Raw genomic sequence first — 12,424 nt, forward strand, 5'->3', positions numbered from 1 at the left:
ACACAACAATTCTAGCACTGAAATATGTAGCCGTGTGTAACCTTAGTTGGCTCTGAAAAGGCAAGAAAAATCAAGAGCAGGACTAAAAGGCACCTTCTTTATTAACCTAGTTCAAACCCTCACTTGACAGAAATATAATCAGTTGCTCAATACATACCCCGTTTCTTTCTATACTGGCTCTGGCTTTCCTAGAGTAGGAGTTCTTAACCTTGTTTCTTGTCATGAACTCCTTTAGCAGTAAAGTCTATGGACCCCTTCTCAGAATGTTTTTAAATGCATGCGCGTGCGCACACAGACACACACACAGACCACAAGGGACCAAAGGGCACTGAGAATTTCCCCATTTGAGTTCATGTATCCCAGATTAAGAATTCCTGTCCTAGAAGGTAATTGAAACCTTATTACCACGTAGAAATTAAGAGTACTAATCAGTGTCTAGTCCATTTGAAAAGGACTATTTGATGGAATAGAAAATATTGGCCTAAAACTCAGAAAACCTGCCACTGACTAGTTGTGTGCAAGGGGACAGGGTCCTAATGCAGCCCTGAGGTATTGACTCCAGTGTAACCAACTTCTACCACTAGGCTTGAAGACTAAAAGCTGACTCAGCACTTGCCCTCTTATAAAGTGAGTCCTATTACTAGCAATCTCTTACCTTTCATTGGGTTACTGTGAACTTCAAAAATGTGTTATAGAAGTCAGTTTTAAAAGTCACTAAAACCAACATGTAAATAACAAACATTTATTGGTATCACTTAATGGTAGAAAAAAAGTTCTACACCAAAATGCACATGACCCAATTGTTAAATAGAACATTTCCAAGGTAAACACATTTCCCAACCCAGATTTCTTTGCCCCACCCCTCCCCACTTTAAGCCAATTTTAGTCCCCTATCCCCTTCCAACCATTCCCCCCCACCCCCCACCCCCCATGAGTAACTGCTAACAAAAGCAGCAAACAGCCACTTGGGCTATAGCATTTTCAACTCCACTTCATAGTGAAGATTCCAATTACATTCGAGATTGAGTTCTCTCCATTTTCTTCTAACAAAAAGTTCCTGAGTCCAGTATTTACAATATTACAACACACATGAGTGGTGTCTACAACTCATCTTTTTCTCCTGTTTCTTCACTCCCTGGGGGAGGGCCTGCACCACCATAGAGCTTGCTGACAATAGGCTGGACGATCTCTTCCAGCTCCTTCTTTTTTGCTTTGAAATCTTCAATCTCTGCATCTTGATGACTCTCAAGCCACTCAATCTTTTCTTCCACTGCTTTTTCCACAATCTCCTTGTCTTCGGAGGAGAGCTTTCCGCCCAGCTTTTCCTTATCACCAATCTGGTTCTTTAGGGAATAGGCATAACTCTCGAGCTCATTTCGGCTGTCTATGCGCTCCTTGAGCTTCTTGTCCTCCTCAGCAAACTTCTCTGCGTCATTTACCATCCTCTCGATTTCCTCTGGCGTGAGCCGATTTTGGTCATTGGTGATTGTGATCTTGTTCTTGTTGCCTGTGCCTTTGTCCTCGGCAGTGACCCGAAGAATACCGTTCACGTCTATTTCAAAGGTGACTTCAATCTGAGGGACCCCACGAGGAGCAGGAGGAATTCCCGTTAGGTCAAACGTTCCCAGGAGGTGATTATCCTTGGTCAGAGGTCGCTCACCTGCAAAGATATTCCAGTATTAGTTATAATGCTGCTAGCACAAACTGGCACAACAAGTGGCATAGAGGCTACATAAGAACATCACATTTAACTTTTAAATCACTTTACTTAGGTTAACCCTTATTCCTTCTAAAGCACGCCTGACAAATTTTTAAGTGCTAACTAGTCTATCGATTAATTTTTCAGGTAAGGACTCAAACCCAAGTCTTCCAACTCTTTAACTTGAATACCTTTATGCTCATTCAACCTTAGCTCCAGATGAACCACTAGCAAGAACTACCTTTGCAAGGGCAGCGAGTAGAGCACCAGCCCTGGAGTCAGGACAACCTGAGTTCAAATCAGGCCTCAAATGCTTGACACATGTTATAGCTGTGTGACCTTGGGCAAAGTCACTTAACCCCAACTGCCCTGCCTTCCCCCCCTCCAAAACAAAACAAAAACAAAAAAAACAAGAATTACCTTCACCAAAAGTAACCCTATCAAAATGGAGTGTTCTAATCTTTTGTTTTTGTGTATGCAAAATACTTAGCTTAGTATCCTATTTCAAAAAGTTATTAGCCAAAGGCAGCATGGTTTCAATAAGAAGGCATTGAGGCAGCAATTGGGAAAACCAAGTTTTAGTATTTTTACACATCCACCCACCCCTTCTTTTCCCAATGACTGGGAATTAAAGAGTTAGTTAGCAGAATAGTATACAGGTATCTACAACCCAGGTGATACTTTACTAGCTGGGGTCACAGTCAAGAATTTTTCTTTAGCCTCAATTTCTTCATCTCAGTACTATTCTAAGGAAAATACTTGATAAATGGTCAAGTTCACTTGGTACTGTTCATTTCTTTATGTTAAAATATATTACCTTCATAGACTTTGATAGTGACAGTTGGCTGATTATCAGAAGCAGTAGAAAAGATCTGAGATTTCTTGGTGGGCACAACAGTATTTCTTGGGATCAATTTGGTCATGACACCACCAACAGTTTCAATGCCAAGTGTAAGAGGACACACATCAAGGAGCACCAGATCACCTATGAAACAAAATAAGAATTAGTTTCAAGGTAAGTTCTACATTAGTAATAGTCCTTTAATGGACACACAAAATAATTTATGTACACATCATAGTTAGCACTATGGATTATTTCTAATCTACCTCAATATTCTTGCATCAAATATGGGTCACAAATCACAAGCTAATTCTTAATAACGGCCTCAGAGAAATGTTAGGAATTCTATTCAAGTCTTTTTGGAAATGCTAAGATGTTGACCTACCAGTATCTTGGTCACCAGACAACACTCCAGCCTGGACAGCAGCACCATAAGCAACAGCTTCATCTGGATTAATGCCTCGGGATGGCTCTTTGCCATTGAAGAACTCTTTCACTAATAGTTGTATTTTAGGGATCCGAGTAGAGCCCCCAACAAGAACAATTTCATCAATATCAGACTTCTTCAAATCTGAATCTTCTAGTACTTTCTGGACAGGCTTCATAGTAGACCGGAACAAATCCTAAAACAGAACCAATAATGTGTAATCACTCAGATGTCTTTATCATACTGTAATCAACAGAGGAAATAAAATTCCTTATCCCACCCTAGCTTACAATACCATACTCTCCATGTCCTATCAACCTACCATGTTTAGTTCTTCAAACTTGGCACGAGTGAGTGTCTCAGAGAAGTCTTCACCTTCAAAGAAAGATTCAATTTCAATTCTAGCTTGATGTTGAGAGGACAAGGCGCGTTTAGCTTTCTCAACCTCCCGTCGAAGTTTCTGCACAGCTCTGTTGTCTTTCCTCACATCTTTTCCAGTTTTCTTTTTGTACAACTTAATAAAGTGCTCCATGACTCGTTGATCAAAGTCTTCTCCACCCAGGTGAGTGTCACCATTCGTGGCAACCACTTCAAACACTCCATTGTCAATGGTGAGCAAGGACACATCGAAGGTGCCACCACCCAGATCAAACACAAGGATGTTCTTTTCTCCCTCCCTCTTGTCTAAGCCATAGGCAATGGCAGCTGCCGTACTGGTGAGAAAAGAACATACGTAAGTCAGATTAGAATTCCTCCTATTTCCAAAACATTTTAAATCTCCCAGTTTTTAAATACTTACGGTTCATTGATGATCCTCATAACATTAAGACCAGCAATAGTACCAGCATCTTTGGTTGCTTGGCGCTGGGCATCATTGAAATAAGCAGGAACAGTAACAACTGCATGAGTAACCTAGAACAAAAAGTTGTCCTTTTAAATGCTTTCACATCAGTTCCACTGTGATTTTATCTACTCATAGTTACAGTTCTGAATTGGCATGGACATTAAGATATTATCCTAGCTTAACTTTTGTTCTGGACCATAGTGCCCAGGGAAGGAAAGCCACTCATTTGAAGGCCATATGTCAGCAGCCACTGTGGAACCAGATTTTTAGAGACAAAAGGGATCTTATTGATCTATTCTCTCATTTTACAGGAAAAACCGTATTGAGGAAATTACGTCACTTCCCCAAAAATGTTAGTAATACATCTGTGATATAAATTAATGTCTCTTGATTTTTTTCCTAGTCAGTAAAGGGCTTTCTACTGCTGCATCTTACCTACCCATCCTTCCATCATCAATATTATCAGTTTTAAGGTGTTATACTATATGGGAAAAGGACTTGTAATTTCACATCCAATGTAGGCAAGCACCTGCTCTAACACTCAAGTCTCAAATGACTATCAATTTTCCAGTTATTACCTTCTTGCCTAGATATGCCTCAGCTGTTTCCTTCATCTTAGTCAGGACCATGGCAGAAATTTCTTCAGGAGCAAATGTCTTTGTTTGTCCACCCCCAACATCCACCTGAATGTATGGTTTGGTTTTCTTTTCAACCACCTATTTTAAAAGAATTAAGATCTGATTATTTACATACAAATGAATTATATAAATACAGGTACATGTCCACTTTGATAAAAGAATCATTAGATCAGTATTGATCTAATGGTATTATAGCCTTAAATTTTCTCCCAATAAGTTAATTCTGTATTAGTGTCTTAAATTACCCACTACATATCATGAGAACTTGGACTATCCTAACTTGACCCCCTAGTACTAGTACTATGCCGTCCAAAGTAAGATTTCTGTTGAATATACTTTCCAAGAACTTTTGGTGATTTTAATCAGTCAAAGCCAATACTAATCACATTCTAAAAAGAGCTCCTTTGTAATATAGTTGGACCAATACTATTGCCTTACAAAGAACTTGTGTTCTTCCCAGGCTTCATTTTATGAGAACACTGCTTGTTCAAGCACTCTTAGTGTTGTAATGATTTAAACCATTTTAAAGATCATAGAACTAGAAAAAAAATTCTGACATCTGCGATCTTTAAAACAAGGGGGTCATATTAAACTATATCAAGTAAGGTTCAGGGGAGAAGCCATTTGCTTAAATCACTTTAAGAAATCAAAGTTCAGTAACAGAGCTGAGGTTGAACTTCCTTCATCCTACCAATATATTATTAACTCACAATAAGAGAAAAACAGACCTTGAAAGGCAGGTATTTAATGTCTTGCTGCACAGACGGGTCATTCCATGTGCGGCCAATCAGCCGCTTAGCATCAAAGACCGTATTCTCGGGGTTTGAAGTAAGCTGGTTTTTGGCGGCATCACCAATGAGCCTCTCTCCTTCTGGAGTAAAGGCCACGTAAGAAGGGGTGATTCGGTTGCCCTGGTCATTAGCAATAATTTCCACACGACCATTCTTAAATACGCCAACACTAGAGAAAGGAACATGCCAGAGAAAACAAATGAGCATTGAATACGGTTCTTGAGAAAAAAGCCACTACTAGAGGGAATAGGAAAAAAAGCTGAAACAAAGTCCCCTCTGGGCCTCCCCCTGCCCCGACCTTGACGAATCAGGTTTCTGCCCCGACACCTGCCTGGGCCTGAGCCCCTCTCCAGGATCCTAGTCTCTGGCCTCCAGCCCCAGTCCCACCTTGAAGGCAACAGGGCAGTGGAGTAAGGCCTAACAAAGGCCCGTGGAAAATTTCCAGACTGGACCTACCCAACCACGAGCCCAGGCCTAGGGATGGCTGATGGCTGTTAGAAGCCGGGGCTGCACCAGATGATGTTTCCCCTCCCCAAACTCCCGAGACTCGGGGAGATTTCGGCAGGAGCGGCTGTTGCTCTTACCATGAGTAGGTAGTGCCCAGATCGATGCCCACCACAGTGCCCACGTCCTCCTTCTTCTCGTCCTCTTCGGCCCGCGCCCCTACGGCCGCCAGGAGCAGCAGAGCGGCCGCCACCGCCACGAGCGAGCGCCTCATCCTTCCTGTCTGTCTGTCGGTCCGCCCGCCCTCCTGCTTCTGAGCTTCAGTCCGCCGCTCCGCTCGCCCGAGAAGAATCCCTCAATGGGGATGACTGGGTGTGAACAGCACACAACCTGCCGAGACACGAGTCGCGCTCGCTAAGGGGGGGCCGGGGCCGACTGGGGCCCATCGTGGCTTCCTATGGGCGGAAGCTTACCCCAGGGCCGGCCAGGCCCAGGCGGCAGCGGCGGGTCTGGACGAGGCCTAGCTCGGTCCGGTTCCCTTCCCCTCCTCCTTCCTTTCCCCTTCCCCTTCCCCAGCTTAGGGCCCAAGGTCGTGGCGCTTACCTCGCACGGCTCGTTTGGAGGAAGTCTCAGTAGCCTCACGCAATCTCTCGTAGGTCGGTTGGTCAAGTCTGGGCCCGAGCCGGCGCCGACTTCTCTTATATATCCACCCCCCAGCCCCGTCGTGGAGGCCTCCGATTGGTGGAATCCCCTCGCGTTGGACGCCGTTCATTGGCCTCAAACACCAAGCTGGCCACCGCCGATTCGAGGCGGCCGCAGCCGCAGCCTACGTCACCGCCTCGACCCTCCCCCAGGCTCTCATTGGTCTCGCTTTTCGCCCAAGAGGACCAATTGAAGAAGCATCTGTGCCCTGCGGAAGCATTCCATTGGTCTAGCCGCTGTCCATCGCTTGAGCGTGGCGTGCGCCGGCCTCTCAATCCTTGGGGCAGTTTCCGCTGGTCGCCGCCCTGGTCCCACCTTCTCTCTAGAGCTTCTATGGAGCCGGTGTGGGTGTCGGCTGGGAGCTGGGTTACCTGTTGGGGTGTTAGGCGCTCGGATCCCCGCCCCTTCAAGCATTCCCCGCCTTCCCCTTGGCTCCCCCATCCTCTCTTCTGTGTTGTAATCTCTCCTTATGCTTCCTATCGCTGCTGCCGTCACAGAACATTAATATTTTTGCCCCGGAACGTTAATACTCCTAGTGCCTCCCTCCCACGGCGAGTATCAGCACCAGGCATCTAGGGAAGACTCACGGAATGTTTAGAGCTGCAAGTTACCCTAGAGAGTTTCTAGCTTTTCACTTTACAAATGGGGAAACTAAGGCCCAGGGAAGGCATGATTTTTGCTTGCGTTGGCAAATTGTGGTATATCCAGAGCAGAATTCAAGTGCCCCGACTGTCCAATCACTCATCGGCTGTGGAATCAGCAAATCCCTTTACCTCTGTGGGCTAAGGTGGACTAGGGCCAAATGGTCCATTTCTAAGCCCCGTGATCTTTGCACTGCCCTACGTTTCCTACAATCTCATCGTTGGAAAGTACTTGAGAAGCCCAAAGCCCATCCGAACAGGAATCCCTCCTGCAATACTGACAAGTGATGATCCAGCCTTTGCTCTAGTAACAGAACCTAATCTGAAGCAGCCTAACTCCATTGCTGCACAACGCTAATTATTCTAATTATTATGAAATTTGTCTGCGCTGAAATCCGTCTGCTCTAATTTCTAGCCATTACTCCTGGTCTCCACTCTGGGGCCAGCTGGAACAACTTTAATCCCTATAATATATGTTGTTATTCAGTTTCAGTCATGTCCAGATTCTTCATGGCCCCATTTGGGGTTTCCTTGGCAAAGATCTAGAGTGGCTTGCCATTTCCTACTCCAACGCATTTTATAGATGAGGAAACTGAGGCAAACGGGGTTAAGTGACTTGCCTCCGCTAGTAAGTATCTGAGGTTGAATTTGAACCCAGGTCTTCCTGACTCCAGGTCCCGTGTTCTATTCACTTCAAATACCTGAAGACAACAAGTTCAACTTCCTTGTTTAGGGAAGGACTGAGGCCCAGAGAAGGTGACACACTTGGTATCAAAGTCCTAACTCAATGCTCGGTCTTTAGCCTTGTTCTAAACATCACCTCACACACTTCCCCAATCCCCACTGGCAGGTGATGTTTTTTAAACTCTTATTTTTAGATTTTTTATTCTTATTTTCTCTCCAAGCGTGGTAAATTTTTCAGGATTTTCTCTCTCTTTTAATTTTCTGTGCCAGTGCTATACTTCTACCCAACAGATGACATTGTGGTGGGTCTGGCCTACCACCTATAGTAACCTATTGGTTCACCTGCCTCTTGCAGCTGTAACTTGGCCCCTGGTTGCTTTACCACTATGACTCTTTCTTACTGCCACTATGATTTGGATATCCAGAGAAAGCTGTTCTGACTTAGAAATGAGTCCTTTATCCTCTGCCATAACATAGGTACTTTGTTTCATACTTGTATGGTACTCCAGGGGTGTCAGCCATGCAATAACTTTATTTATGATCCCTGCTCTTCCCTCCATGACCATACCTCTCAGAACAAACAAAAGGTGAACAGAGCACAGGCCCTGGAGTCAGGAGGACCAGAGTTCAAATGTGGCCTCAGACACTTGACACACTAGCTGTGTGACCCTGGGCAAGTCACTTAACCCCAATTGCCTTACCTTCCCCCCTCAACAAAAAAACAAACAAACAAAAAAATCACAAAAAACCTTTTCATTTCTATAATACTTTAATGTTTACTTTTCTCTAAACAATTCAGTGAGGTAGGGAGTGAGATCTTGGTAAAAATCTCCATTTTACTGTAAGACAGTGTCTGATTCAGGAATGTCTGACTTCCACTTTAGTGACCAACACACCAAGTTATGTCGTTAAAATGAGTATTGGAACTTTTTAACACGTAGAAGAGAAGTGTGGTGTGGACCACACACTCCTAGTAGAATTAAAGTCCAGATGTGTTTTGAGTCTCAGTTCTCACCCTTGTTATCTCTTGAGCAAGATATTCCTGCTCCCTTGACTTCAGTTTTGTTCTCTGTAACATGAAGGGGTTGGACTAGATAATCTCTAGGATCTTTTTCAACTTTGTGAGTCTTCCATTCTATGTGTAGGCTGATTACATGGCACCTGAAACCTTTTCCACAGTGTTCTCTTTGAGATCTCGATCTGGTCATGTTAGTTGAAAATTTCTTTCTCCTAAAAAGTTCCCTCCAATTGTACTCCTCCACATGAGTTTGGCTCTTAAATTACTTTGACGATTGCATCATCCTTTTATTGTGCTGGTCCTGCAATACTCCTGTAACACTGACCCCCCTTCTTGTTGCATCAGAAGACTTTAGAATGTCAGAGCTGGAAGGCATTTTACAGTCAAGAATGTGAAGGACATAAAATTAGAAGTCTGACTGAGACTTATAGAATGTTAGGACACACTACAAAAAAAAAGTTAAAGTTAAGAGGAACTCTAGAGATTATCTAGCCCAACTCCCTCATTTCAATTGTAGATAACTAGATCAATATGGCCAATTGGTGACATTATGACTTGATAAAATTTATAAGAAAATTTCATTTGAAAATCTCAGATAATTTTCTCATATTAAATAAGGGCGAAATTAAAGGGAGAAAGCAGGTAGTCCCAGACTAGCCCTGGAATAATGTGTTGTCTTTTAGTGACTCACCCAAACTAATCATACTTCTTCTCAGTCAAATTCAGAATGCTGATACTGACCTAATCCCTTGAGGATGCAAAATGTATTAGGTGACTAATCATGATGGAGACCTTGAAAACATGATGCGCATCACATGAGTAATGTGTAATATCTAATGAAATTTTCAGGCAATATTTTGAAGATCCAATAGGAAATATGTAGGCAATCTTAGCTGACTAAACAGAATCCTAGAATCACAGACTGGTAAAGGAACCATTAGAGCCAGAAGAGACTTCAGAGCATAGAATACTAGAATACAGAATATAGAAAGTTAGAGTAGGAAGGGGCCTTAGAATATTAGCATGAGTACCTTAGAACAAAGAAATTTTTTGACCTTTAACAATATTTTATTTTTCCCCAGTTGCATGTGAAGACAATTTTTACCATTCATGTTTAAAAAACTTTGAATTCTGAATTTTCTCTCTCCCTCCCTGACCTCCCTGCTCCCTGTGACAGTAAGCAATTTGTTTTAGGTTACACATAGAACACAGAATTTTTTAGTGTCAAATGAGGACTATGAAAGGTTGTGCTGGCAATCAAAATGAGCTCTTAGCACTTAGTTCAACCAAGTGCCCTTGAAGAGTTTGGCCTTTATTTCCTTGGTTAAATTAGGAGTCCTTGATGACCTCCTTGCCTCAAGGGAAAACCTAGTTTACATGGGTTTGAGTGACATGTTTGTGACATCAGAGACTTTTAGACCACATGGGTTTAAGTCGCCTCTCTGTGATGATTTTAGGTCTCCTGACTCCAGGGCGGGTGCTCTACTCACTGCACCACCTAGCTGCCCCCAGATGATTTTTTTTAAATGGTTCTTTCTAGTTCCCAGCCCTGAGACTTACTCAATAGCATTGCTGAAATTAAATGAGATATCTATGTAGATAGAGGAGTTGTCTCTATCCCTCTGAGTCCTCTGGACTCCAGGCTCCAGCAAAGACCCTATCAACCCCTCTCTCCTCTCTTTTGAAGATCTTTGAAGAATTGCCCAGTGTTATAAGCAGACCCCATCCCAGCTGCAGCAGAGGAAAACAGAGCAAGAAAGACATATGGAGAGAACACTTAAATGCTGTTGTCATTCTTCGACTTCAAAAGACAGTGGGAAGAGTTGTCTTAAACTAGAGAAACAACTTCTAGACGTGTGAGAAGAGAAAAAGACATGGCTATGGACTCAAACAAACTACAGTGACATTCAGCCAAAAACAGACCCATTGGAGAGGGAGGAAATAATCTAGCTTGTACTACATCGCAGAACTGTGTGCTAAGTGCTTTTGATTTTTTTTTTTAAACAAATATCTTATTTGATCCGCACAGAAACCCTGCGAAGTAGTTACTGTTATCCCCATATTACAGTTGAAGAAACTGAGATTAAATGATTTACCCAGAGTTACACAGCTAGTAAGTGTCTGAGGCTGCATTTGAACTTAGGTCTTTCCGAGTGCCTAGCACTCTATGCACCGTACCACTAACTTTCCCACAACTGAAGAAAAGCAGAGAAAGAGACATTAATTCTCATAGCCGTCTGTAGAGTTCATTTGTTTGGAGGGTGAGACTGTCAGATCTGAGTGTGGAAACAGTAGAGGGTTTACATTGGCTGGAGGAGACACTATATTGCCAAGGAAAGAGCTCTCACATAGTCAGCTAGGGTTCCAGTATAATACCTCCGGGGTCTGGACTTCCTATTTTTGCTTCCATGAACCCTTCCTGTTTTCAAAGAATAATAGACCTTGCTTAACAGCAACAATAACAACAGCTCCCATCTCAATAGTGTTTGCAAATTTATTAATTGCTTTCCTGGGGCAACTCTCTGAGGGAGGTAATAAAAGTACTATTTGCTCTATATTAAAGATGAAGACACTGAGTCTCAGCTCTGGATACCATATAGGGAGGATATTGACATACACCAGAGGAAGGAGACCAGGATGGGGAGGAAACTGGAATCTAGGTCTTCTGACAATCAGTTGAAGGGACTGGGGGCATTTAGACTAGGGAAGAGAAGATGCTGAGGGGCTATCAGGTAGGAGTAGGCTTAAAGTGCTTGACCCCAGCAGAGGACAGTAGGAACAATGGGGAGAAATTGTAGAAAGATAGATGTCAGCTCACTATAAAGAAAAACTTCTTAACAATGAGAGCTGTCCAAAAGTGGAATAGGCTATCGGTCCCCAGTAATAAGTCCCCCATCTCTGAGTTTATTTTTTTTTTTTGACAGAAGCCAGATAAAAATTTGTCAGGAATCTTATAGAATATTTCTGCTGAGGTATAAATGAAATTAGATGACCCCTATAGTCCCTTCCAATGCTTATATTCTGTAAGAAATGACTTTCCCAGTGTCATATCCATAGTAAGGGGCAGAGCTGGAATTCAAACCCAAGTTCTCCTGACTCTAATTCTATCCACTATACATATTTCTGAGGCTGCTAGGTGGTGCAATGGATAGAAAGAATGCACTGGAGGAAGGACAACCTGAATTCAAATCTAGCCTCACACACTTACTAGCTATGTGACCACAGCCAAGTTATGTAACTCAACTGGAAAATAAGGATAACAATAGAACTTACTTTACAGGGTGGTTGGAAAAAATCAAATGAGCTATTTGTAAAGTGCTTAGCATAGTAGATTCTTTTTTTAAAAAATAAGTTAATTTATTTTTAGTTTTCAACATTCACTTTCATAAGTTTTAAATTTTAAGCCCCCTCCCCAAGACAGCATGCAATCCTATATAGGCTCTACATATACATTCCTATTAAACATACTTTCACATTAGTCATGTTGTATAGAAGAATTAGAATGAATGGGAGTAACCATGAGAAAGAAAAACATAAAACAAAACAAAACAAAAACGAAGAAAAGTCTGCTTTGATCTTCATTCAGACTCCATATTTTTTTTTTCTGGATATAGATAGCATTTTCTATCATGAGTCTTTTGGAATTGTTTTAGGTCCTTGCATTGCTGAGAAGGGCTGAATCTATAAGAGTCAGT

General features: G+C 42.5%; 1 protein-coding gene across 1 annotated transcript; it reads right to left on the bottom strand.

The window, feature by feature from the left end:
• Positions 1–726: 726 nt before the first annotated feature.
• Positions 727–6,408, bottom strand: HSPA5 (heat shock protein family A (Hsp70) member 5). The gene is made up of 9 exons (XM_036749352.1): positions 6,288–6,408; positions 5,825–6,074; positions 5,178–5,409; positions 4,390–4,527; positions 3,767–3,879; positions 3,290–3,680; positions 2,926–3,163; positions 2,517–2,684; positions 727–1,660 (listed from the first exon to the last, which is right to left on the bottom strand). The coding sequence occupies exons 2-9, from the start codon at positions 5,956–5,958 to the stop codon at positions 1,101–1,103; spliced, it is 1,974 nt and encodes a 657-aa protein (XP_036605247.1). The 5' UTR covers positions 5,959–6,074; positions 6,288–6,408; the 3' UTR covers positions 727–1,100.
• Between the last annotated feature and the right edge of the window lie 6,016 nt (positions 6,409–12,424).

The sequence above is a fragment of the Trichosurus vulpecula genome, chromosome 3, assembly GCF_011100635.1.
Source record: "Trichosurus vulpecula isolate mTriVul1 chromosome 3, mTriVul1.pri, whole genome shotgun sequence".
NCBI lineage: Eukaryota > Metazoa > Chordata > Mammalia > Diprotodontia > Phalangeridae > Trichosurus > Trichosurus vulpecula.